This window comes from Dipodomys ordii, unplaced genomic scaffold (assembly GCF_000151885.1).
Source record: "Dipodomys ordii isolate 6190 unplaced genomic scaffold, Dord_2.0 Scaffold40, whole genome shotgun sequence".
NCBI lineage: Eukaryota > Metazoa > Chordata > Mammalia > Rodentia > Heteromyidae > Dipodomys > Dipodomys ordii.
In genome coordinates, this window is record NW_012267256.1 from 14341531 (window position 1) to 14369383 (window position 27853).

The window sequence follows — 27853 nt, forward strand, 5'->3', positions numbered from 1 at the left end:
AACTCCCCAAAAGCCAGAAGTAGATGTGTGGCTCAAAGTTGCAGGGCATCAACCTTGAGTGGAAAAGCTGAGAGACAGCATGCTGACCATGAGTTCAAACTCCAGTACCAGCACAAAATAACAGTTAGATAAATAAGTAGATAAAGGAAACGCCTTGTACATTAACTGATGTTATTTTTTTAATGTTGAACAAATGAATGGATTAATGCATGCTTTCTGAAACTGAGTGAAACTCTTATTTTGAGTAATTTAAACTTAATTCTATTAAGATTATAATCATAAATTGGAGCCTGTTGGATCAAAAGTAAACAAGCCTACGAAGGCTCTCATTTGCATAAAATCCACTTGTAAATTATGAGCAGTATGCATGTCTCTCAGTTTAAATATTCTCAATCATTGTTCTTTATTTTTCTTTCTTTTTTCTTTTTTGTCAGTTGTGGGAGGATCTTGAACTCAGGGTCTGGGCACTGTACCTGAGTTTCCCAGTGGTCAAGGCTAGTCCTCTACCACTTAATCTATAGTGGCACTTCTGGTTTTTGAGTGGTTAGTTGGAGATAAGAGTCTCACAGAAACTTTTCTGTCCAGGCTGGCTTTAAACCACAATCCTCAGATCTCAGCCTCCTCATTAGTTAGGATTATAGGCATGAGCCACCCACACCCAGCTTCACTGTTCTTCTCAAACAACTATTCCTGCAACTTGTCACATAGAGATTTCTGATCACATGAAGAATATTTGGCAGGCCAACACATTAAATTTTAAAAAGAAAACTACGTAACATGCATTTTAACATCTATACACATGTCCATTTGCAATATAGTGTGCAGATAATGTAGAGACAGTGTGTATGAGAATATGCATGCTTTATTTTAGAATCAGTGTATTATACTGTATGCCCTATATAACAAATGCATTTGAAAGGGCCTAAAAAGAATGACAAATTGTTAATAAAGTGCCTGACAGTGGTTGTTGATGAATGGAATATTGACTTTGAACCTATGAATTTTGTATTAAAATTTTTACAGTGAACTATTTAGATATTGGGCTATTTTCTATAATGTGAAAAATTAAATAAGATCAAATAAGCAAACTTCTGCTTTATTAGCATATTAAAATATAACTTGCCAGTGAGCAGTGTTATATGTTTGAACATAAAATTGGGTCAAATAGTTTTTTTAATTATGGAAAAAAACTCAATGGCCTGATTTTAAGCATGTCACTTTTTGGCTGAAATTCCTTCAGTGAGTATTTCTGAATAGCAGCCTGTTCTGTCCACAAGTTAATGGCAAGTGGAGATGTGGTTGTAGTAGAGTGCCAGGCTTGAGTAAAAATGCCAAGTGAGCTTGTGAGGCCCTCAGTTCAAGCCCCAGCCCTAGTACTAGCATAAAAGGGAAGCAAGAAAGCAAGAGAGAAAGCAAGAATGCAAGCAAGCAAGCAAGAAGAAGGAAAGGAAGGAAGGAAGGAAGGAAGAAAGGAAAGAAGAAAGAAAAGGGGAGGGGAAGGGAGGAAAGGAAGGAAGGAAGGACTGAATTCCATGTTTTGTTCTTGTTAGCCAGGTGCTATGCCACGTGAGCCATTGTTCTGGCCCTGACCTGTCTCAAAATACAATTTTTTTTTTTAAGGGAAAGGGCTAGGGTGTGGCTTCAATGATAGAGTACTTGACCTAGCATGCATGATGGCCTGAATTTAGTCTTCAGCAACATACATACACACAAACGTAAGTCAATTAAGGAAGTTCCTTATAGCTATCAAAAATTACCTTTCAGGGCTGGGAAGGTGGCTCAGTGGTAGAGTGCTTGCCTTGCATGCATGAGGCCCTGGGTTCGCTTCCTCAGCACCACATAAGCAAAAAGAAAAAAGCCGGAAGTGGCGCTGTGGCTCAAGTGGTAGAGCGCTAGCCTTGAGCTGAAGAGCTGAGGGACAGTGCCCAGGCCCAGAGTTCAGGCCCCACGACCGGACCCAAAAAAAAAAAAAAATTACCTTTGAGCTGGGTGCCAGTGGCTCACATCTGTAATCTTGGCTACTCAGGAGGCTGAGATCTGAGGATCATGACTCAAAGCCAGTTTGGGTAGGAAAGTCTGCAGGACTCTTATTTCTAATTAAGCACCCAAAAAAGCCAGAAATAGAGTTGTGGCTCAAGTGGTAGAGCGCTAGCCTTTAGCAAACAAACTCAGGGGCAGACTCTAAGTTCAAGCCTTTGAACTAGCACACACACACACACATCCACAAAATGATATAGGTTTATTATTAGAACTAATACAATGGTACATTAGTCAGTCATAAAGAAAAAAATGAAATCTTGTTGTTTGTAGGATAGCGCTCAGGCCCAGAGTTCAAGCCCCATGACCACCAAAAAAAAAAGAAAGAAAGAAAGTAGAATGAGTCCTAGAATCTGGGAAGAGTATCATGGGGAGAGTAGAAGGTGAAGGAAAAGTGAACAGATATGATGAATGCATGCTATGCATGTATAGAAGTGACAGGGGACTCCATTAATATGTATAATGTACAATTCACCTGTCAATAAAAGTGACATAAAGAGAAGGGAAGAATAACAGAAAAAAGGTATATAGACACATTGTAAACATTCTCTGCATTTCTACCCAGAGAAATACCAAAAATATATTCATCAAACTATAATAAAACGTTTTCTGAGGATAATGCAGTTGCTTTTTACAACACATGAACACTATATTTATTTTCCTTTTGAGACAGGAAATTAGAAATATGTAATAGCAAAGATCCAAATCGATTTACTAAGTTATAGATGCTTTTTCTCCTCTTTTTCTCTTTCTCTCTCACACACATACACATATACACACATACACAGAAATTAAAGAATTATATGAACTAGCAGTTGTACATCTAAGAATATCCGAAAGAACTGAAAGCAAATACACAATGATTTACACATGATTGTTTCTAACAGCATTATTCATAATATCCAAAGTGGAAATAACTGTCTAGAGTTAATGAATGGGTAAGTGCTGTACATCCATGTAAAGGGGGTTCTTCTGGCATAAAAAGGAGTCAGATCTATGCTGCAACATAACTGATCCTTGAAAACGTTATAAGAAGTGAAAGAACCAAATATAAAAAGCTACCTAGCACAGGATTCCTTTTACACAAAGGGTCCAACACTGACAAATCGACAGAAGCAAAAAGCAGATTAGTGGTGACTGGGACTGGAGAAAGGAAGGAGAATGCTAATGAACATGAGGTTTCTTTCTGAAATTATTAATAGACAAACTTTAATAGATTGGCTGACAAAAAGCATGTCACATAAATTTATAAACATGTTATGTATTACTTAAAAGCAAAACTTTTAAGACTGTAGAGTAGCTTAGTGACAAAATGCTCCCCTAGCATGTACACGGACCTGGGTTTGATTCCCAGTATTGGGAGGAGGGGAGGGAAGCACAACTTTCAAATGCCAGCTCCCAGTGCATCATGCCAAAAATCCTTTTAAAACTGAAGCTAGTTTAGAAGGGCATTTACTAGCACATTACCTGGAGGTACTAACTGTATTAATTCAAACCTGGTTAGGAAGCCTGAAAAGAAAAAAAGAAAAAAATGTGACTTTAGTATTTCAGAAAATTGCCAGTTTTTTTTAAAAAAATTATTAAATGCTAAGTTTAAGACTATTATAACATCCCATTTACATCATTGATGAAAATAATAAAAATCACCTCTCCATATTCATGGGTTCTGCATCCACAAAGTCAACCACCTACACAGAAAATACTCAATGAAAATTGCATCCGTGACTGGCAGAGGGGTTCAAGTGGTAGAGCACCTGCACAGGACCAATGAGGTCCTGAATTCAACCTCCAGTACCAGAAAAAAACAAGTGTATAAAACATGTGCATATTGTTCTTGTGTGTGCATCAGCATTCATCTACCTGCACGTGTGTGTGTGTGTGTGTGTGTGTGTGTGTGTGTGTGTGTGTGTGTGTGTGTGGACAGAACTTAAAAGAAACAAAAAAAATTTTCTTAACTATCACTCCAGGGATAACATTAAGCATTTATCTTAGGCTTGAAACTCCTTACATTCAATTATCTATCTATCTATTTTTGGCAATACATGGGATTGAACTCAGGGCCTTCCACTAAAGTGTTGACCAATATACAGAAAAAATAAACCCCAGCTGGTTGCTGGTGGTGGCTCATGCCTATGATCCTAGCTACTCAAGAGACCGAGATCTGAGAATTGCAGTTCAAAGCCAGCCCAGGCAGCAAAGTCTGTGAGACTCTTATCTCCAATTAACCACCAGAAAAACTGATGTAACACAGTAGTTCAAAGTGGTAGAGCATTAACCTGGAGCAAAAGAGACCAGGGACAGTGGCTAGGCCCTGAGTTCAAACCCCACAGCCAAGAAAAGAAATAAAAAATAACCCTTCATATTGCTGATGCAGTATAAAATAATTTAGCTGCTTTAGTCAACAGTGTGGAAGTTTCTTACAAGGTTAAACAGATTATGCAATAATCTGTAAACAGATTATCTGTAAACAGATAATTGTAATTGTGTATGTGTATAAGCATGTGTGTGCAAGTATGTGCACGTGTATATGTATACAACAGAAATAAAAACACGTCATATGTATATAAAATTTGTACACAAATATTCAGAGCATCATTATTTATCATAGAGCCTAAAAAAATCAACTGATGAGTAGAAAAACAAAGTGGGAAGTGTATTCATACAATGGAATATTCTTTGATTATAAAAAGAAATGGTGAAAGAAACTAATCACAAAGGACCACATATCATTTATGTGAAATATTGAGGAAAAGTAAACCTAAACTTGGCATGGTGGCATATGTCTAGAATCCCAACATGTAAGAGGCTGAGATAGGCTAGCTTAGATAGTGAGTTCAAAGCCAGCCCTGACTACAAAGTGAGACTTCCACAAAAAAAAAAAAAAATCTACAGAGACAGAAAGATCTGTGAGATCAATTCATTCTAAGGGTTAGTAAGGAACAGAGACCCTCCTTCTGTGGTAATGAAAATGTTTCAATTGATTAAATTACTTGTTGCAATACTTGCAGAATTCTGCAAATATTTAGAAACAATGCTTTATAAATAACAAATCAGAATCATACCATTCAGCAATCACATCTAAATTTGGAAAAAGTTGATAACACATTCAAAAGTTATGACTTGAACTTTACAACGGAATTCTCTTAACTTTAAACACAGATCAAACCTGCAAATATCACAGTTTAGGAAAGAATATTACACGGATAAATTATACACCCTGGTCTTTAAAAAAAAAAATACATACTTTCTAAAAGTTCTGCTACAGCTCCAGGATCTATTGCATTTTCAAATACCTGCAGAGAAAAAAATGGAAAAAGATAAAATTTCAAAGTTTTAATAAAGACGCTTTTAGAAATGACAGACTTAAATAATTAACAACATATAAAATCCAGCTATATATTATTTTAAGACTCAACAGAAGTACTTTTAACAAGTTTGTGGTTAAAAGTTCAACATAAGCATACAGAACAAATGAATAAAAATTAACACAGCATAACAAGGGTAAGAAAATCTAAGTCAGCTAAATCTACCACGCGCTTAAAATCTCATCAACGTGACCTAGTTCTGTTGCTAAAACCACATCTCGCATCAACCTCAGTCTTGAGTACCAGAAGACATTCTGTATATTACACATACTCATTCAATGTTCACTTAATGACTTCTCTTCTAATGCAATTGGTTGTGCTAAAAATAAAAACAAAAAAAAACTAAACTAAAAACTAAACAGACATTGGGTGCCAGTAGCTCATATCTGTAGTCGTAACTACTCAGAAGACTGAGATCTGAGGATCTCAGTTTGAGGTCAGCTGGGCAGGAAAGTCTAGTAAGACTCTTGTATGCAATTGACCACCAAAAAGCCAGAAGTGAAGGTGTGATTCAAGTGGTAGAGCATCAGCCTTGAGCAATACAGGACAGCATTCAGTCTCTGAGCTCAAGCCCCTTCACTGGCGCGCGCGCGCACACACACACACACGACAAACAAAGGACAAAACTGATATCATCTCAAATCCAGAACTTTACAAAGCTTATGGGAAGCCAAGCATGTGGGTGCATGTCTATAATCCCAGTTATTTAGTAGGCAGGAAGAGGTATTGATGTCTGAAGCCAGAATGGAGGAGGTAAAAAAAAAAAAAAAAGAGAGAGAGAGGCCCTATCCGAAATATAATGAAACCAAGAAAGGACTTGAAATGTGGCTCAAGTGGTACCGCACCTTCCTAGCAAATGAGAGGCTCAGCATTCAAACCCAAATAGTAGACGTTAAAAAAAAAAAAGACTTAGGAGATTGTGGACAGTTGTATAATAATGCATTAGGTTAAATGTTGAAGTGTGAAGTCAGTGGATAGTGTTTTGTCTCCAGCAGGGAACTGAGCCTTTATTACTGTGGCTACCTAGGACAAATATGACTTAAGTCAGTAAATCTGAAAGAACTCATGTTTTTAGACAGGCTTCCAATTACAAGACTGAACTCACTTGGTTATACTTTTCATTGTTTTTTTTTTTTTGGTAGGTCTAAGAAAGCTTTTCTTTTTCTTTTCCAAAGGTCAGCAGTTTATTAATAATCCCTTTCATAAATGCAATACAAGTGTCTCTAACATGCTCTCTGCTCCAGTTATAAAATGCCAGGAGAGTTCCAAAAATAGGAAATCATCGACCAGGGTATTTAGCACTAACTAGATTGACAGAACTTGGCTCAGACCTGCAAAGCAAAAGAAAAAAAAGTCTTTCCACTGTGGTTTTACTTCACGGCCTCCGGTGCTTCTGCGCTGTAAACTGAAGTGAGCCTTAAAGATAGTTTACAAGATCAATGGTCAGAACCTTGTTGTTTGTCAGAACTACTAGCTGTCTCTCCAGACAGCAAAACCGTGTCTCTTGCTCGCTCTCTTGTGTTCTAAGATCACCTTTTCAAATGTCATGCCTTGCTGCATCACGATGGGGAACACAGACGGAAAGCAGTCGGTCTCCCGGTATTGATTCAAGAGGTAGATGCCGAGGTACACATCCTGCTTGTCCTGCAGAAACACTCCAGGGCAAGAAATCTTTAAAAAGAAAAAAAAATAGTAATGAATACATAATAGATTAACAACTAAAAATAAGAAATGATCAAGAGAAGCAAGCATGGTTGCTTTTGTCAAGCCGGGCTTTACTTCTCCTAACTTCCCATGCACCTCCCTCGCCCCCCACCCCTGTGCCATTGCAGACACACACCTGCACCCCCTCAGCACCTGCAACCCCCCCCCCCGACCTCCCTCCCGCCCAGACCTCCCAGGTATCGGAAATTCCGATTGCCTCCCGAGTCTCCGCCAGGTGTCACAATCGCGCTCCGGGGCTCGTCTCCCCGCCCCTCCGGGATGGCAGTGCGGAAGCGGAAGAAGCCGCCCGGCCGGGGAGCCTCCGTCTGCTCTGGCCGGGTATTGGGGTCCGCGCCCCCCGCCGCCATGCCGAGCCCCCGGAGGAGCGTGGAAGGACGGTCGCTGGGCGCCTCGGTCGCCGGCGGCGGCAGCGGTGGAGGCGGTGGAGGCGGAGGCGGCGCCGGCGGCCCCGGCGGCCCCGGCAGCCCGGCGCACGGAGGTTGTGCCGCCAGGTTCGAGTTCCAGTCCCTGCTGAGCAGCCGCGCGCCGGCCGCCGACCCTACCTGCGCCCGGCTCCGCGCGTCCGAGAGCCCGGTGCACCGGCGCGGCTCCTTCCCGCTGCCCGCCGCGGGCTCCGCGCCGGCGCCCCCGGCCCCGCTGCCCGAGGAGGACCTCATGGACTTGAACCCGTCCTTCCTGGGCATCGCCCTGCGCTCCCTACTGGCCATCGACCTGTGGCTGTCCAAGAGGCTGGGGGTGTGCGCCGGGGAGAGCTCGGCGTGGGGCAGCGTGCGGCCCCTGATGAAGCTGCTGGAGATCTCGGGGCACGGCATCCCCTGGCTGCTGGGCACCCTCTACTGCCTGTCCCGGAGCGACAGCTGGGCCGGGCGCGAGGTGCTGATGAACCTGCTCTTCGCCCTGCTCTTGGACCTGCTGCTGGTGGCCCTCATCAAAGGGCTGGTCCGCAGGCGACGGCCGGCCCACAACCAGATGGACATGTTTTTCACCCTGTCGGTGGACAAGTATTCCTTCCCGTCGGGCCACACCACCAGGGCCGCCCTGGTGGCGCGGTTTATCCTCAACCACCTGGTCCTGGCCATCCCCCTGCGGGTGCTGGTGGTCCTGTGGGCCTTCATCCTGGGTCTCTCCAGGGTCATGCTTGGTCGGCACAATGTCACGGATGTGGCTTTTGGCTTTTTCCTGGGTTACATGCAATACAGTATCGTGGACTATTGCTGGCTCTCACCCCATAATGTGCCGGTTCTCTTTGTACTGTGGAATCAACCATGACACCATCTTCATCTGACGGCTGGGACCAGGAGGTCGGGAGAGTTCCCGTGTGTGTTGATGATGCCATCCTAAACCAGTGGCCATCCTGCTTGCCTCCCGTAGAGACTTCTAGGTTTTTTTTTATCCCCCTTTGGGATCTCAGGCGTCCGGCCTTCTTGATCTGTTGTTGCTAGGCCGAAGCACGTGCTGGCCATTACTCAACACAGCCATATAGAGAGGGGGGAAAAAATCCCCTCTTGTATGTATGTTTGATCAACAACTGTTTATATCTCTAGGACGACTGCAAAGAACCGAGCTGGAGGGGGGTGGTTTATATGGTTGCTGTACTTTTTGCTTTTCTTTTTTTTTCAATTGACAGATTGATGTAATAATCCCACAAATCAGCATATCACTTGTAAATGAGAAAACATAATCTTCATTCCACAAATATACATCCAGATAAGCTACTGTCCGTTTTCCTGGGGTAGATTTTAAACAGTGTTTTCAAAGTTGGAGACTTTTTTTTTTTTGGTGTGTTTTTTTTTTCCTACTTTATTCCCTGCAGCTCTGTTACCACTATCAATTGGAGAGACTGCTTCTTAATCTTGGTTTCCTTGGTAAGCATTTTTACTTTCTATCTCTTCCATCTTTGTGGATTGGGCAGAGGAAAAGAAAATATTTCAATACTTTCTCCCCTGAAAAGGTCTTTATATTTCCTACTAATATCTAATAGTGTCTTCTAGCAGCCAGAGAACAAACCAAGAACTTAAGATGAAATACAAGTCTAAGGTGCTCACAGATAACTATGCAATGATGGCTTCATGTATAATTCTGTTGACAACCAATAGCATGTCACCAGAGAGGGCAGAGATAAGAAAGTCAGAGGAACTGAGAATCTGCATACTAGAGCTCTGTGGCCCAGCATCTCTACTGAATAGAAAATAATATTCCATCTGGTAACAAAACAGGACATTAACTCATTCTTTTCAATGCAAGTACATACCTTTTTCATGTGTACCACAAGGATGACCCCTATATATTGTTATTTTCTATGGAACTGTGTTCTTGAATAAGGAAAACTTAGGTAAAAGTATTTAACTTGAAGTTCATAAGGGGAAACTCCTAGTTTCCGTTTACATTTATTCTACGTTTAAAGCTTTGCCTCCCCAAATCAAACACCAAAAACCACCCAAGTGCATGGTTGGATTCTGATTATTATTTGACCTAAAAAGACCAAAGAGGGTTTGGGCTTTAAGTGCTGCTCTACCTGAAAAGAAAACCTTTAAATTACCTATGAAATTGGTGTCTACAGAAAGGATTATGGACTTGAATCTGACAAAGGGTGGTATGGATAAGAACTTGGAGAATGGCTGTTATGAATGCTGTAGGTTCTAATGCGGGAAGAACATCTCTTCCAAATAAAAAACAGTCATTTGCATTCCCACAACACCCTTTGGACTACCTCCTCACTTGCTGAGTCAGTCATACTGTGAAGATCTAAGTGGTTTGTGTTTGCTGTTTAACATTTTAGAAATCCATTATTCTAGCCAGATATTTGAAAGCAATGGTTATTTACTCTTGTAATGTTCACAAGATTGACTGTTGGGGCCTTCTGGTTTGTAGTCATACTTCTGGAATTCCTTGCTTTCATTTTGGGGACTTGAATTTGTTAGCTTTTAAAGCAAAGATCAAAGATCAATCCACCTGACTTTCTGAAGCATCCTAAGTACTGTAAACTGGTTTTGTTGTTAATTGTACAAAGAAGAATGCCTAAACAATTGAAAATAAAATTAATCAGTAACGTTGAATGAAGTGAGATGAACACTTAATATTCGCGGTGATGGGGGAGATATCCCTCCGTTTCTCAAGGGTTCTTTCTTCCTGCACAATTTTGAGAGGTTGCAATTTTGAGCCTGGCTTTATTTGCTGTTAAGAAACTGAGACCAAACCAGGAAATGTGAACTTTTGTAGCTGAGTGGGTGATGAAACCTCAGCTCTGCCAATTATATGAAGGCCTAGCTGATTTTCCTCAGTTGTACCCTGTTTGCATTGTGCTTGTGATGGCCTCTTGTCCAGCAAAGAGTGGCCAGTCTGTCACTATGAGGTTAGGGTTGGGAAATGATGGGATGACTCGCCCCTAAATTGGTACAATGAAGTCACTCTGCCCCCAACCCCTCTTTTAAGATAGGGTTGGTAGATAATTATTTAGTTGCTGATTGATTTTCTTTTGGGAGTCAGCAAGCCAAAGCAATCACTAGGAGAAAATACTTTAGAAAATATTTGAGTGGTTACCACAAGTGGTAAATTTCCACAAAGTAAGGGGCCTTTTTTAAAATTTCAGTTATTCTTTGGTTATTTAAAAGTTTAAACATCTTTCCATAAATCTTCATCTTGAAAAAGAAAGGACAAATCCCAGTTGGACCTGTGAGAAGTTGCTTTAAAAGAAGCTCATACACACAAAGCTCACTTTGGAAGAAGCAGTCTCGGCTGAATTAAAGGACTAAGACAAATGTGTACAATCTTAGGGACAAAGGAATCTCTTCCAACAGATAATAACGTGAAGGGGCGGTGGGGAAAACCACGCAGACCGTTTTAAGAAACGGATTTGGAGTCAAGAAGGGCGATCTGTCTCTTACCGCTCGGATCTGCAGCTCCACCACCACCTCCAGAGGCATGTTCCCCGCGTGGGTGAAGGGACCGGAAAGATCAGATCCTTTTTGCCGAGCCTTGAACCAAGTTTTCTTAGTTTAGCTTAATCTCTAGGGCAAGTGTTCCCAAAGGCCTACTTGGCTCCCCACCTCTTCGTTCCCTTCATCCCCCTATTTCCCCCCCACCCCACCCTCGCAGCTGGGTCCCTCCCACCAGGTCCGGGATCTCACAACCAGAGCAGGAGTGTAAGCTTCCAGAAGGCGGAAACATCCCGTTGCCAGGGACACGCAAACGCGCAGCCTTCCACTCTGGAGTGCAGGCGCATGCCCTGGGTAATGTCGCTTGGAACGCGCGGCCCATCCTGTGTCAGCTTCCCCGGCTGCCCTCGATGTGGACAGTTGGGCTGGAAGGCTGGATGGCAAGATGCTCAGACTCCTAGCTTCCTTTCCCTCACCTCTTGTTTGGCCCCAGTCAAGGTTTTAAAATGTTGACAACTTCCTTTATGAAAATCAGATGAGATCATAGCTCCGTTTTAACTATCACCTCCCCACCACCACTACACACACAAATACCTTTTCTTTTCTTCTTTTCTTTCTTTCTTTCTTTTCTTTCCCTCCTCCTCCTCCTCCCCCTCCTCCTCCCCCTTCTCCCCCCCTCCTTACCCCCCCTTCTCCTCCTCCTCCTTCTTCTTCTGCAGCCTCTGGCATTTCTATAAGCCATTGCAATTTAATAGAGCCGCTTGTCGCTGAAAGTATTTTCTCCCTTATTAAATGTGTTTGTCCTGGTGTTTGGCGAAGAAAGCACGGTCACCACCACTAACAAGAAACTGAACTGTGCGCTAATTACAAGTGCAAGGGTAGTTCTTAAGTTTAGAAGTAAAATGTCACCAACGTGACACCAAATATTAAGTGGAAAATGAATTATACAACTTGTGGGTAGGGACAGGAGGGAAAAACTGGGAGAGAGCAAGGGAAAGGGTGGCATTATCCAAAAAAGAAATGTACTCTTCACCTGACCTATATAACTGTAAGCACTCTGTACTAACACTCTGGAATAACATTTTACAATTTAAATTTTTTTAAGAAGTATCAGTTTTAAAAAAAGGAGAAGTAGTTAGGGGGTCTCCTGTTAGCAACAGAAATATCTGTTCCTCTCTTCACTACATTGTTTGGCCTTTGCTGGGAGTTAATCTAAGGCAAACACTAAATACCTCAGCTCCCAGAGGATAGGCAGTGTATTTGCCAAGGCCTGGGTTACACTGTGAAACTTGTGAAACCTTTAGTGTAGTTAAACTATGTTTTAACCTTTAAAGGAATACACATTTCTTCCCACTCACTGTATCCAACAAACAACATTTTTTTTAAAAAAAGGAAAATAAAGAAAGGAAGGAAGGGGGGAAAGTGGCTGCTTTCAGCCAATTCAAAAAGCTGGGAGTGCCAAGGCTGTTTTTGAAGAAAAAACAACAACAACAAAAACCTTAAATTATGTTGTCATGGATTACTCATGGTTTTGCATTGGAGATTTATGCAATTGTACAGAAAGGTGGTACCAAAAAAATAAAATGTCCCTAGGGAATATGTTCCTGCGTGTTCATTTCTGTAACTGTAGTTCCTTTTCTGAAAAGGAAAAACAGTGCAATGAAGGATGTCATAGTATGGTCTTATTGGCTTCCTAGTGCTCTTATAGTCATACCAAGAGATACATAGATGGGCACTGGCTCCCTGTAGGGCCCAGAACACTGATTTGTAGCCTTATACCAGTTTTTTAAAGTGGAACTGTGATGATCCTCACAGGTAAGTCACCAACACCCGTACCAAGGAAATTACCAAAACATTTGTAAAAAAGTAGCTGGAGGAATGACGGAAGGGAAGAACCCGTTTTTAGTGAGGATATTAAAAAGCTGGGAACACTGTGTATGCTAAGTCATTTCAACCCCATAATAATTCTTTGAGGAAGATGTTATTATCTCTATTTTACATTAGAATGTAAAGCCAGATAGCCTTTGCCTTTTGCCCAACACTACACCACTAAGGAGGGCAGTATCACTGACCCTAAAAAGCAATTAGTTCCCTGGGGAGGCACTGTCCTGTCACAGATTTTTCTAGTCTTTTAACTCTTGATATAATTGGATTTTCCTTGCTTGACTTTGTGTGTGTGTGTGTCATGAGGCTTGAACTCAGGGCCTACGTGCTGTCCTTGAGCTTTTCTGCTCGACTAGTGACTAGTGCTCTACCACTTTGAGCCACAGCTCCACTTCCTGTTTTCTGGTGGTTCACTGGCTTTGAACCATGATCCTCTGATCTCAGCCTCCTGAATAACTAGGATTACAGGCGTGAGCCACCAGCTCCCGGCTTCCTTGCTTGACTTCTGAGGACAGCCTTCCTCTGGTTTCCTCTATCTCCCTGGTCAAACTTTTTAGCTATTTATCCTTTATTTGGCCAAGTAATATTTCAAGGTCCTTTACTTTCTTCACTTTAACATCCTTTATTCAGGCCCCAGGTGTCTTTTAATATAGGCATGAGTAATATATGTGCACAGATTTACATGTTACACTGGTGTCTACTTTGTTGACAAGTGTAATCTCAGTATTATACACACATCCTCTTTGTGCTAGTTACAATAGCAACTTTACATTGTTCCTGTAGTTGTTGACTGCTATTTGTCTTTATTAATATGTAAATCCTGCGTGGCTAAGAGTTACGTGTTTGTGTCATAAGTAACAAGCATAGAAAATGCTCAACCAATACCTTGAAATATATGTTAAGGGCAGAGATAGTTAACCCAGTCAGTAGGGCTAATGTACATAGGTAAGGAGAAAACTCACAATATCAGGTAAACTGAGTATGTCAATTAAGAAAAGAGCAAACAGAGTTACTTCTTCTCATCTTCTAAGGGATATCAGATGAGTTGATAGAGAATACATAATCTGGTGTTTTTTCCCGTTGTGGTCATGTCAGCACCCCAGCTGCCATGAAGATGTGGAAGTTGCTACATGCATAACAGCTCTAGTCAGTCTTGAAAAGTCATCAATCAGAGTATCATTGCTGCTGGAGACCAAGAAAGCCATTCCGGGATATCCCCACAGCTCCATCACTTACATACATGCCTCTGGCTACAAACAACTTCTATTCTCAGAGTCTTTCTTCAGTGCAACGTGATGAGCAATGACATCAGGATTGGAGAAATAACACATCAGCACAGATAAAGAAAACGAAAGCAGGCCCCAAACAGAAATTTTCCAGAAATGTATGGCTGGGAAACACATCATTGTTGAAGTAGAAATATATATATACATATATATATAGTTATTATAAATATATAGTTATTATAATGACTAATCAAAGCTTTGGGGCTTAAAATAAGACCAACTTATTAGCTTCCAGTTTTGTGGATCAGAAGTCCAATACAGATTTCACTGCTAAAATCAAAGCTCCAGCAAGATTATTGTCCTTGCCATTTTTGTTTACCTGCCTTCCTATCTGCTGCCCATGCAGCTTGCCTCAAAGCTCCATTCCTTCATCTGCAAAGGCAGCAAACGTCAAGCCAAGTCTTTCATGCTGCCTACCTGCCCTTCTCTCTCACTTTTGAGGAACATAGTGGTTACATCCAGATAATCCAAGACAATTCCCCTATTTTAAAGTCAGCTAATTAGCAACCTTAGTTCCATCAGACACCTTAATTTGCACTTCATTATGTAAGATAATATGCTTGAAGTTCCCAGGATTATGATTTTGTAAACTGTTCTGGAAAGTAACTTGATCATGTCCATGAAAACTTTAAATTTGGCCCTGAACTTCCCAGCTAGTAACTTACTTTTGTTTTTGTGCCAAAAGGCATGCTATAGCATTATCAATATTAAAAACAACAACAACTAGAAACCAACTAGGTGTTCACTAAGCAAGGTCATGTACCACCATACCCAGTTTGTTTATTAAGATGATATCTCACTTTTTGCCTGGGCTGGGATCAAACTGCCATTCTCATAATTTCAGCCTCCAGAGTAACTAAGGTGACAGGTGTGAGACACCACATCCAGCTTCTGTTATGTTTTGATGTGGTGCCCAAAGCTGTGGCAGCCATCCTGATGTGACAAATCTGAAGATGAAAGTCAACAGGAATAGTGGAGAGGAAGGAAGAAGAGAATCTGAGTCATTGGTGGCATTTGCCAAGCTGCTAAGCCTTCATCTTTCTGTTAAACAGACAATAAATATTTGCAGTTTAAGTCTCTTTAGGCTGGAGCTAATTATTTGCATTGAAGCACATAATTGATATAGCTTTGGTATGAAAAAGGAGATATATACACACACCTATATACGCATATATGAACATATAATTTCTCTGGCAACTGTTATAAGGAACAAAAATGGAATGGGTATATAGATAGTGACTTTTAGTCACTTTTAGTTCTGAGGAAGCTTCATAATGTCATAGTATTCTGGCATAGGGAAAAGAGCAGAAGAAAAGTTAATAGATTCAAGATATATTTGAGGATTAAAAACCATTGGACTTCTATTGGCTTAGATTTTAGAGGTGAAGAGGAAGGAGAAATAAGGCTTGATATTGGTGCCATCTGTTAATATGGAGAAGACAGGAAGAAGAAGTTTAGGGAAGGCAGTGGGATCAGAATTCTTTTTTTGGATGCGTTATATTTAAAATGCCCATAAGCTATTCAAACAGGGATGGCAGATCAGCAAGCAGATCTAAGTCTGAGACACAGGATTCAATTTCAGTCTTAGAATTAACAATCCATAGATGTTAAAGACACTGGGGAAAAAAACAGGATCTTTCCTATAGGCCAAAATCTGAGGAAATTTTAAATTAGAGGCTAGCAAGAAGGGAAGGAGACTGTGAAGTATTGAGACGTAGGAGGAAAACTGTCACACCACAAAAAGCAACAACGACTTAGTATCTATATTGAACTCAGTCTGTTTACACAGCTTGCTTTAGGCCAGGCTCCGCTCAAAGTACTCTGTGTCTTCAAAGAAACAAAGACAAACAAAAATTTTCTTTTCTGTCTTCATTCCTGCTTTCTCCTTTCACTTTTATCCCTCAAGTTGAATTGAAATGCAGTGCTTCTTTGTTCCCTTCTAAACTAGTTACATATTCAGTTAAAAATATTCAGTTGGTACAATACAGAAAAGCTAAATGTTGAAAATAAAGATTGTCAAACACTTCTTCCTCAACTTTACCTACCAGAGGTAATTATTAAGTTTCTTTATACCGTCCAGGAATTTTATATACAAACACACAGACATACACAACCACACATACACAATGTGTTTTTACACAAATACATTATCTCTCTGTGCATACACATACATATCTAATTCATAAACTTCATTTAACTACATTTTGAAGATATTTCTATATCAGCACACTTAGATTTATTTTACTCTTTTTTAAAGAGTAAATAAGTAACTTATGCTGTAACATTTCTGTATTTCTACTGATGGGCTATTCTGGATTTTTTTTTGTTTGTGTGTTACTTTTTTGATTACTTGCTACTGAACAACATCATCATAGATAAATCTTTACATATCAATGTAATAACAACTGCTGGAAAAATTCTGGTAGCAAAATGGCTGAATGGAGTCACATAATCGTCTCATATTGTCAAGTTAACTCTTCTCATGGGGTTACACAAATGACAATCTCTCTAAGAGTATGTCCTCATATCTTGGTCAACATTTGAAATTAACCAGCTTCAATAATCTGATTGTCTAATGGACCAAAGAAGTGGTAGATTGTTGCTCTTATTTGAGTCTCTAATTAAGTGTAGGCAATAGCCCTGATGATTAAACATGCAAGTCACCTTTATTGGATGGCCACAATAGTTGCAGTTAGAAGGGATAGATAAGAAAGATTAGTTTGACTGCCTTTGGATAGAAGCATGAGACTAAGATTTGTTTGTGTTTTTTTTTCTTTTTTTATTAATGTGTCTCATTTATGCTTTATGAAACAAAGAACACATGCAAGTCAGACTCCCTGGCCTGGATCCTCTTTCTCTTAAAATGTTTATCTCTGGATGAGTGCTTGTAGCTCAGTCCTGTAACCCTAGCTACTTGGAGGCTGAGATCTGAGGATCAGGTTCAAAGCCAGCCTGGCAGGAAAGTCCATGAGACTCCTCTCCAATAAACTACCAAAAAGCCAGAAGTGGAGTTGCAGGTCAAATGGTTGAGTGCTAACCTTGAGCAGGAAAAGCTCAGAAAAAAAGGGGGGGAGGGACAGGGGACGGAGTCAGAAGCAGGCAAAGAGAGTGTTAGGGTGTTAGGGGGGGAGGGTGATGTTGATTGGAATACATTGTAAACAAGTGTGGAAGCAATGAAATCCTCCTGTGTGTAACTGTTAGCATTTTTTTTTCAGGGAAAGAAATCCTTGTATTGTTAGATTGTGTGCAACTATGAAAATAGAACAAAGAAGCCTATTGTGATGGTTTGGGGAAGGAGGGAAAGGGTGCAGGGAGAGCCATAGAGTGAGATTGGTTGGAACACTTTGTAAACATGTTTGGAAATCAAACCCTGAAATCCCCCCTCCAGACTAAAGTCAGCTAGTAAAAAAGGAGAGAGGAGGAAGAAGGGTTAGGAAATGGGGGACGGTGAGATTAAATCTGTGGGATTAAGCAGAGGTGGAAAGCTTTCTGATGTGGCTGGTACTTAATTCGTTCCAGCTGTATTTGCTCCAAAGTCCTCTTCCATCCAAATTTTGCGCAACTCACTTAATGCCAGTAATTCCAAGCAAGAGGAAAAAAATAGCTTTTCTTAATATATATTATTATATATAATAATATATATTAAGAAAAGCTATTAATATAATATAATATTAATCATATTATTATACTATACTAACGATATTATTTATATAATTAACTATAAATATACAAATAATATATTTATATAAATATATTATATTATGTGTAATATATAATGTATAATATGTATTATATTATATACGATATTATATATAATATTACATATATTATACATTATTATAGTATATATTATTGTATGTATTATATATATTTCTGCCCTTCCAACCTTCAACAGACATGCTTTTATACATCAATTTGCATGTGAATGAGTTTCAGTTGTTTAAAATCCTGCAGAGGACTCGGCCCGAGCACCCCGTTTACAGAGAACACTAGATGATAAGTCCCGATTGCCACCTACCCAGCGTGTCCACATCCACACCCACCAGTGCATCGCACAGCTTTAAGAAACCGCTCTAGCTCCGCCCCGTACAGCACGCCTTGGGCCCGCCCCGAACACCACGCCCCCCTCCGGAAATGACGTACCCCTCTCGGTAGTTCTTCTTCCGCCGCCCGCCGGGGGCGCGGCCTGGGCCTGCGCGGGGTTGTGCGTCGCCCTCGCCGTCAGTGTTGCTGCCCGTAGAGGGATTGTGGGTAACGGCCCCGGCTGCTGGGGCGGCTTGGCTCCGCGCCGCGGGTTCCACTCCACGCCAAGTCCGTTGGCGGTGGCGGTTGTAAGGCCGGGCCCGGACAGACATGGAGCAGCCGTGGCCGCCGCCTGGACCCTGGAGCTGCTTCCCTCAGGCCGCCGGCGCGGCGGAGGATGAGAGCGACTTGGACGTGTCGCCGGGCTCCCCCGGCCGCTGCCCGCCGCTGCCGGGCGGAGGCGCCGCGGTGAGAGCGGGCACGCGTGCGGCGGGGGCGCGGGGGGAGAGGCTGCGCCCCGGGCCGGGGCTGATCGCGGTGCGGCAGGGCCCGGGGGCGGACGCCGGACTCCGAACCCCGGGTGCCCTCGACCGCCGCCGCCACCGCGCGACAGCTGCCCAGCGCGGTGTCATCGGCGCGGTGTCCCCGCGGCGCCCGGCTGCACCCGGGCTGCCGTCCATCCCTCGCAGCGCCCCGATCGATGTAGGGCAGCTCCCACGGTGCAGCCTTGACCCTTTTGTCCTCTCGCTAGGTGGTTTTTAGGCTCCGACCGAGGAAGGAATCGTGAGGGATCGCACTTGAAGAGTCACAAAAGATCACATCGGGGATCGGGGCTCTCCCCCACCCCCCTCCCCGTGACAGCTGAGTAAATTCTGGGAATCTCGGTGCTAAGCTGTTTGATTCTGGCTTTTGACTGTCTTTCCCTTGGTGCTTTGTGTTTAGTTTTGCCTTACTTGAGATGTTTTTTTTTTTCTTTTTTTCAACTCAGCTTTTCCTACCTCTGAAACTTACATGCGATGACAGTTAGGATTTCTTCCTGGTCTCAGGTAGTGCTCGAAAGGCTCACATCCCCTTGTTGGGGTATTTTCTTAACCTAGATGTCTTTTGGTCTGTATTTTGGGAACCACAGAGTACACAGTATGTTCAGGGACATGGCTTGTACATGTCTGCCTGCTCAGTTTTAGGGTTTTTTTTTGTTGTTGTTGTTTTGTTGTTTTTCTTGAAACCCCTTATTTTGCCAGATGCTAATGAAGATGAGTGATTTAAATGGTTTGCCAGCAAACAGAGCATAATAGCCTTAGGACTAGCTAAAGGAGTTTCAATGGGCTTCATACCCGAAAAATGCTGTTTCATAACTGCAGACGGCCCTGCTCCAGCTAGTCAGTAGGAAAGCAAGGCAGAATGAGAGCTGATGGGGGAGTAGTCACCCACTAATTATGGATCACTAGTGTCATCTGTATGTATCATGTATTATGAGCACATAATTCATTACAGGGAGAATGAACAACAGTTTCAGGTGCTAATTATGGAGAGAAAGTATAGTCTTAAATTTTTAATTGCAATTATGATTGAAGCACATAAAAGTAACCCAAGAGAAAGTGAATATTAAAGAGTATTAAATTTTCACTCCTGCACTTTTAGGTGCTTTTTTAGGTGAAAAGGTTTTAGAAGTGAATAGGCTGCTTCTCTTTTTCATTGAAAGTGATTTCTCCAGGAGAAAGATTGGGTTCAGAGGCAAAGGGAAGAGCGATGAAAGGGGGTGATATCCATCAAGATGCATTGTATTTGTTGAATCGGAACTCCTTTGAACAACTGCTCAAAGATTTTTTTTAACTGTAATTGTTTAAAAAGTGAGTTTCCCAAGTCCATATCAGTAGGTAATAATAGTAGAGTAAAAACTGGAATTTATTGTTTTAATCCAGCATTTTTTCCCTTTCCCTGCACTGCTTATCCTGTGAAGTACTATAAAACTTGGTCTAAAACTACCTTTAAATGGTGTTGAAATTTGCAAAGTCATTATTCACTCTTTTTAGTTTATTACAAACCTTTTTGTCTTACTGGCTGTAGGACTTAAATATCTGGATTGGGACATCTGGAAATGTGTGATCCACTTGGTAGGCATTTAAAGTCCAGTTTAAAATAAGGTTTGGATTGACTTTTACTGGCTAAGAAATATCTGGACATCTTAAAATGATAAATGATATATAGGTCTGGGATGCAATTAATGAAAAGATAGATGTAAATTTAGAGGTCCTGTTACTGAATTTTTTATGTAAGTTACATTAGAATATTTTAATGCTAACCCTTCTTTTTGAAATTTTTGTGTATTAAAATATAATTTTGTCCCTCTACAGATTTAATATGTTCACAGATTGAAATAATAACTAATAACTAATATTTTATTTAGTCTTCTGAATACATATTAAATTTATGGTTAAATGGTGTCTTACTAGTTTAAGGAGCATAGTTCATAGATATAAATCATTCTTAGAATGATTTGATTTCAAACATAAATACTTGCTCCTATGTAATTTGAAAATGTAAGACAGTCCACTTATCTCTGTTGCCTTTCTTTTTTAAAAAAATTATTGTACAAAATACATATACTGCATTTTTATCTTATTTACCACCCTACTCATTACTCTTTCTTGGGGCCTTTTTTCTTTTTTCTTACAAATTCTTTTTTTTTTTTTTTGGTCAGTTGTGGGGCTTGAACTCGGGTTGGGCACTGGCCCTGTGCTCTTCAGCTCAAGGTGAGTGCTCTACTGCTTGAGCCACAGAGCCAGTTCTGGTTTTCTAGTGTGGTTTATTGGAGATAAGAGTTTCACAGATTTTCCTGCTGGCTTTGAACACCAATCCTCAGATCTCAGCCTCCTGAGTAGCTAGGATTACAGGCGTGAGCCACAGGCACCCGGCCTTCTTACAAATTCTTTTAGCTTCATTTTTCTCTTTTTCTTGGACAATTTTAGGCCTAGTTAATCTACAGTTTTTCTTGAGACTATTCAAAGATAGTGGCAAATAAAAATAAATGTTTTACTTGATTATTTAGGGACACTGTGTGTGATACCTGGGCTCCAAGCCTACTGAGTGAATAAATAAAACAAGGCTAGCAACAGTGTCAATCCACATTTAACCCAGTAAAAATCTTGACCTTGTTTGAAAACTCAGCTAGGAAGAAGGGGCCTTGCTTTCTACTTGCCTCAGAATTCTTTATCATACCATTCTATTCAATTGTTTATTCATCTGACATTTATTTAATTTTACCTTTTTGAGATGCTGATAGTTAAGGAAACAAGCACAATACTATGTGAAAAACATTGTTCTAGAAATATTCATATATTGAGTAGAAAGAAAATAAAGACTTAGGGATGCCATAATCTGCAATAGGAATTACCTAGGGGGAGGAAGATTGCCAAGTAAAGAGATGGGTAAGTGTTGGAATAAGTAAGAGTAATTAAAACTGAGTCTGTAAAGATAATAGGAAGTAGAAGTCTAAGGGACCAGGCTATTATACAGAGTTGCACATTATCCCAAGAGTCTAAAGAATGAATAAAATGATCAGATTTGGGTTATAATTTGAAAAGATCACTTGGGCTAGTAAGGTAGAGAGTGGTTGAGATAAGACAGACTCTATTTGTGTAATTCAAGTGTAAAATTATAAAGTCTTGAATAGTGATGCAGATAGGGGAACTGATTGGAAAGAAATTATTCTTAATGAATGCACCTACATTTGGCCAAATACTTTACATACAGTAAATAAATAAAAATTAGTGCAGATCAATAGGCTAGGTTAGTTGACCCTTCTTAAATAACTTTGCCAATTTTGACTAGGTAAAAGGATATGTGTCTTACCAATTATAAGTAGGAATTTCTCTTAAGAATTTCTGACCTCGGACATGGCTCAAATGGTAGAGTATTTGCATATCCCTGAGTTCAAACCCCAGTTTTGCAAAGCAAAACAAAACCCCCTCAAATCTCTAAAGGTCTTCTTTTCTGCATGTGGAATGTTGAAGTGATGAATTACACTTCAGCTTTGTTCTCATTCTGCTGGCACAGTATTATGAAGACAATAAATCATGTTTGTTGAGCACCAGGTATATGGCAGCCACTGTAATAGTTGACAGGCTTTCTGTTATTTTCAGAAGGGCATAAGTCAACAGAATTGCAGTCTAATTGGTGAAACAAGGCCTATAATATAAAATGTAGCTATAGCTGCAGAGTACAAGTCATACATTGCGCCAAACATGGTATAGAGATCCTTTGACTTAGAAAAAAAAATTGAACTGTGCTGCACAAACATTTATTGCCTTCTTCATTTCTTACAAGTGTTTTCTCATTCAGATATATAGCCAAGAGATTGAGCTGGCTTGCCAAAAACAGAAGGAGTTTGTGAAGAACTCTGTGGCGTGCAAATGGAATCTTGCTGAAGCTCAGCAGAAACTTGGTAGCTTAGCACTACATAACTCTGAGTCCTTGGATCAAGAACATGCCAAAGCACAAACAGCAGTATCAGAACTGAGGCAACGGGAAGAAGAATGGCGACAGAAAGAAGAGGCTCTAGTACAAAGGGAGAGGATGTGTCTGTGGAACATGGATGGCATTAGCAAGGATGTTTTTAATAAGGTATGGTATTTTATTGGACCATAAAAGGGGGGAAATGGAGACCAGGGCTGGAGCTTGAATTCCATCCTTAGACCTAAAAAGAATAAAAAAGAAGGGAGAGGTCAACCACTTGCCCTGAGGGAAGGATGAGGAAAAGAAAGAAGGTAGAAAACCCTGAAATATTTGTATATATTTGATAGCAAAGCAACCAAATATGACAGCTAGTGTTGTTTTGGCAGTTTGTGAAAAGTGCTCCTTACAGAAACCAACACCCTGGCAATTTCTAATTTAGGCAGTCTTCATACAAATACGCATCATGGCCCATGGCAGTGTGGATCTAGACTGCCTTGTATCTCAGCTTTGTCTCATGTTGGCTTTGTGACCTACGGCAAGTCACTAAATACCTCTAAATCTTGATGTCTTCAACTATGTAGGGTCAGTGTAAGATTAAACAATGTCTTAGAAGTGTGGTAGTGTGGGACCTATTGTTAAGCTCAGATGTGTGAGTGCATTCTGATGTTGCTGTGGCCTACCAGCCTGCCATCCAGGTTTTATGCACGCTCAGTTACTGATTCATGAGACAAATCTTTCAGTGGTTATTTACCAATATGTATACACTCAAGTGGTAATCTAGTACTGAGAGGACCTCCAGAAACGATGCAGGATATGTTACTTTTACCAAGCAAGTAGTTCTGTTAAATTATACTGAAATCAAAAAGTTCCTGTTTCAGGGGCTGGGAAGGTGGCTCAGTGGTAGAGCGCTTCCCTTGCATGCATGAGGCCCTGGGTTCGATTCCTCAGCACCACATAAGTAAAAAGAAAAAAGCCGGAAGTGGCGCTGTGGCTCAAGTGGTAGAGTGCTAGCCTTGAGCTGAAGAGCTGAGGGACAGCGCCCAGGCCCAGAGTTCAGGCCCCATGACCGGACCCCCCCCCCCCCCCCCCCCAAAAAAGTTCCTGTTTCAGGAAAAGTACAGAATGACCCTTTTCTTCAGATTGTAGACTCATGACCAACTTAAGTAGGTTCTGAAAACAGTTTGGCACATTTCAAGCAGCATTTTTCTTTACTACGTATCATACAGTAGAAAAAGTACATCCTACTTACAGTCAGTATTGTATTCTAAAACTCAAATGTTGCATGTTTTTGTATGTTAGAATGCATGTATAATTGACTTCTTAAATTGTAATTTAAAAGTATGAAAGTTCATATTCCAGAACTTCAGACAACTTTTTATTTTTGTTTTTATGGATTTTTTTCATTTTTTTTGTTTTGTTTTATGGCAACTGGAATCAAATCCAGGTCCTTTTGCATGTTAGGCAGGCACGCTAACATTGAGCTGCATTTCCAGCCCCTGTAGGCAGTTTTAATTTACCATTTTCAAATATTTGTTTATGTGTCTGCATGTGCTGTTGAACAGTCATTATATATAAAGTAGCACTCAGTGTTCTAAAGGATTGAGAAATGTGTTAAGGATGAAAACACACCTAAATTAGATTATTAAATGTTTTTTCCCACTTTTCTTTTTTTATATCTCCTACTTTTCTGGCTATTATTTTAGAGTTCCTTTAATTCACACATTTTGTAAGTGAAGAAACTGAAAAGTAAGTCATGACATAATGATACATTAAGTCTGAGAGAAAAATTCCATATTGTGAGATAAAGACCACTTAAAAATAAAGGTCTTGAATGTCCTTTAAAATGCCTTTAAGAATGAAAGTGATTGAGCCAGGCATTGGTGACTCATGCCTATAATCCTAGCTGCTCAGGAGGCTGAGATCTGAGGATCACAGTTCAAAGCCAGCTGAGACAGGAAAGTAGTCTGTGAGACTCTTACCTCCAATTTACCACCAGAAAACCAGAAGTGGCACTATGGCTCAAGTGGTAGAGTGTTCGCCTTGAGCTGAAGAGCTCAGGGACAGCGCCCAGGCCCAGAGTTTAAACCCCATGACCAACAACAACAAAGAATGAAAGTGATTGGGAGAGAGCAAGGGAAGGGGGTGACATCCAAAAATATAAATACTCATTACGTGACTTACGTAACTATAGCTCCTTTGTACATCACCTTTATAATGACAATAAAAATATTTTTAAAAAACAATGAAAGTTATATCTACGATTTGTGGAGATGATAGATATTAATAAAGGACATCAAGTTGGGTGCCAGTGGCTCATGCCTGTAATCCTAGCTGCTCAGGAGGCTGAGATCTGAGGATTGTGGTTTGAAGCCAGCCTGGGTAGAATAGTTAGTGAGACTTTATCTCCAATAAACTACTCAGAAAAAGCGGTAAGTGGTTTAAGCTATTGTGGTTTAAGTGGTATAGTGCTAACCTAGAGCCACAAAGACACACAGGGACAGCGCCCAGGACCTGAGGGGCTGGCAAAAAAAAAAATCATTAAGTCTGGTTGGACTTTTAAAATCCCATGTCTCAAGCTACCCAGAGTTTATCCTTTTGTTTTCTATTTGTTGTTGTTGTTTGGTTTATTGCATGTTTGTTGTTTTTATTGTAAATGTACAAAGGGGTTACAGTTACATGTCAGATAATGACAAAAGGTACAGAAATCAAAAACAGTGACAAAAGCGGGGAAAAATAAGAAAAAAGAAAACTGCAGACAGTACAGTAAAAAAAAGTCTCTTGTTTCCATTTCTTGGAGTTCATTTCCATAAGCATCTTATTTTCTATTTGGAAACTAGTTCCTAAAGACTGATTTCGGGATACATGAAATGGAGAGGAAGGCACAGCATATTGTTTATGAGCTGATGTTTCTAATAGGGGATAAAGCTACATAATTCTATATTGAAGAATACTAATCTACATTAAGCTTTCTTTTGGGGAAACATTTACAATTAACATTCTGATAGATGTACAAATAATGTATAGGAATAATTTTCCTACTACATTTATGTAAAGAATAGAAAGAATAGGCTTTAAAATGTGTCGCTATCCCTTTATCAGCCCCTAGGCATATCATACCGAAGTGAATGTGGGCCTTTTTAAACCTCTTTAATATGAAATTTTCAATATACATAAAGTAAATAAGGAGGCCCAAGTTGCAGGTCAGCTGCTGTCATCATTCTACCAATCTCATCTGTACCTTCTGCTCCTATCTTTACTTGATTATTAGCATTTTGTTTGGGTTTTGTATAACATTTCACTTTGAGATACACCTTATGTGTAAAAGTTTTAACAAATATACTTGTGTAACTCACACTATAAAGATTATATATAATGTGAGAGTTTTTAAAAACCAAGTATTGAAATCTTCATTCTGTAACCTATTGGGTCTGAAATTCACTCATTTGCCATTAAATTACATCTTTGTAATTATACTGAAGTTAAACCTTAGATCTGAGAGATTTACTATTCTTTTTTTGTTTGTTTTTTTGGTTTTGGGGTTTTTTTTTTTTTTTTGTCAGTTGTGGGGCTTAAACTCCCGGCCTTGGCGCTGTCCCTCAGCCTCTCTGTGTTCAAGGCTAGCTCTCTACCACTTGAGCTACAGCGCCACTTCCAGTTTTCTGGTGGCTTTTATTGGAGATAAAAGTTTCACGGACTTTTCCTGCCTGGGCTGGCTTTGAACCATGATCCTCAGATCTCAGCCTCCTGAGTAGCTAGAATTACAGGGGTGAACCACCAGCGCCCAGCTTGCTTTTGTTTCTTTACACTTGGATTCTAACATACCCTACATTTATACCACAACTTAATTAGGAATATTTTTATGTGCCAGTCTTTTGCTCAAAATCGTACATGGTTTTTGTCTGGGAGCTTGAGATTTGAGAGGACTGGTCTAGATCTGTGCTGATAGTCACTAGCCACATGGGCTATTGAGCACGTAAAGTCTGAGTTAAGATGTGCTTTAAGTGTAAAACACAAGCTTCTTTTGACTTGGTACCAAAAAAAGTAAAGCATTTCATTAAGAATCTTTTGTGTTGCTTGCATTTAAAATAACATAATGGCTATATAAAGTAATATATAGGTTATTGATTTCATCAGTTTCTCGTTTTTAATGTGGCAGCACATACAATAAATCATATTTGTTACTTACGTTATATTGTATTGTACAGTGCTGATCTAGATGGCAAAATAGATAAAGGGAAAAGTGCTTTTATTTTGAAATATATAAACTTGTGTGCATCCTGATTGTAAATTGACAGAGAGCTAGTTTGTACTTTTTTTTTTTGGCAGGAATGATTTCAGGGTATAAATGTGATCACAGAATGTTCTCAGAGACTGTTCTGCTGGTTTTGCTGGCTAGATTAAAAAAATTCATGTTTGATCTGTTTTATGACTTATTCAACAGAAAGTAAACACTTCTTTTATAGTAACTTGTACTTGATTTTAAAAAACTAAACTATTTGGACTCAAAAAATAAAAATGTAATCAAGATATTAATGGTTTATTCTCAAAAAATTGAGAATATATGGTTTGAATTTCTGAGTTTACTTGCAGTAAGGAATCTGAAGATTATACTACAGTTGCAAATATATATAGAAAATGAGTAACAATGATGTAAATTGTGCATGTAAAGGATTTTTCTGTATTTAGTATAGCTGTTCAGTTTGTTAGATTAATTCACTTGTATCATTCTTTATGATTTCCAACATAAACCTTATTATTTTATTGTTATTATAGAGGTGATATACAGAGGGGTTATATTTACATGCATCAGGTAATAAGCACATTTCCTTTTATATAGTATAATCTGTTCCCTCATTCTCTCCCATTCTCTTCTTTCCATCTCTACCTATGAGTTGTATGATTCCCTTTAATCAATGTTCAGTGCACTTCACTGCTGCACTTTTTCCCCTTTTTTCCCCTGCGTTAACTAAAAAGAAAAAGATTTCTTGTATCCATATCTTGGAATTCATTTCAATATATATATGAGAAAGCGCTAGGGTATTATATTGCATCTTTGTGCAGTACCCTGACACTATCCTCTTTTGGTCTCCCTGTATGTGAGTACAAAATAAATTTTATTTTATTTTTTATTTTTTTGGGTCCGGTCATGGGGCCTGAACTCTGGGCCTGGGCGCTGTCCCTCAGCTCTTCAGCTCAAGGCTAG

At 40.1% G+C, this 27853-nt stretch overlaps 2 protein-coding genes across 2 annotated transcripts in view; one reads left to right on the forward strand and one right to left on the reverse strand.

The window, feature by feature from the left end:
- Window positions 1–8027, reverse strand: part of Spata6l (spermatogenesis associated 6-like) — a 33095-nt gene extending 25068 nt beyond the window's left edge. The window contains exons 1-4 of the mRNA XM_013018411.1: window positions 7670–8027; window positions 6936–7073; window positions 5282–5330; window positions 3505–3546 (exon numbers count right to left, since the gene is read on the reverse strand). Of these exons, the coding sequence (XP_012873865.1) occupies window positions 3505–3546; window positions 5282–5330; window positions 6936–7073; window positions 7670–7939 (499 nt within the window). The 5' untranslated portion in view covers window positions 7940–8027. The remainder of the gene's footprint in view (window positions 1–3504; window positions 3547–5281; window positions 5331–6935; window positions 7074–7669) is intronic.
- Window positions 8028–18383: 10356 nt separating this feature from the next.
- The window catches only part of Cdc37l1 (cell division cycle 37-like 1), a 23992-nt gene continuing 14522 nt past the window's right edge, over window positions 18384–27853 (forward strand). The window contains exons 1-2 of the mRNA XM_013018475.1: window positions 18384–18663; window positions 22537–22818. Of these exons, the coding sequence (XP_012873929.1) occupies window positions 18526–18663; window positions 22537–22818 (420 nt within the window). The 5' untranslated portion in view covers window positions 18384–18525. The remainder of the gene's footprint in view (window positions 18664–22536; window positions 22819–27853) is intronic.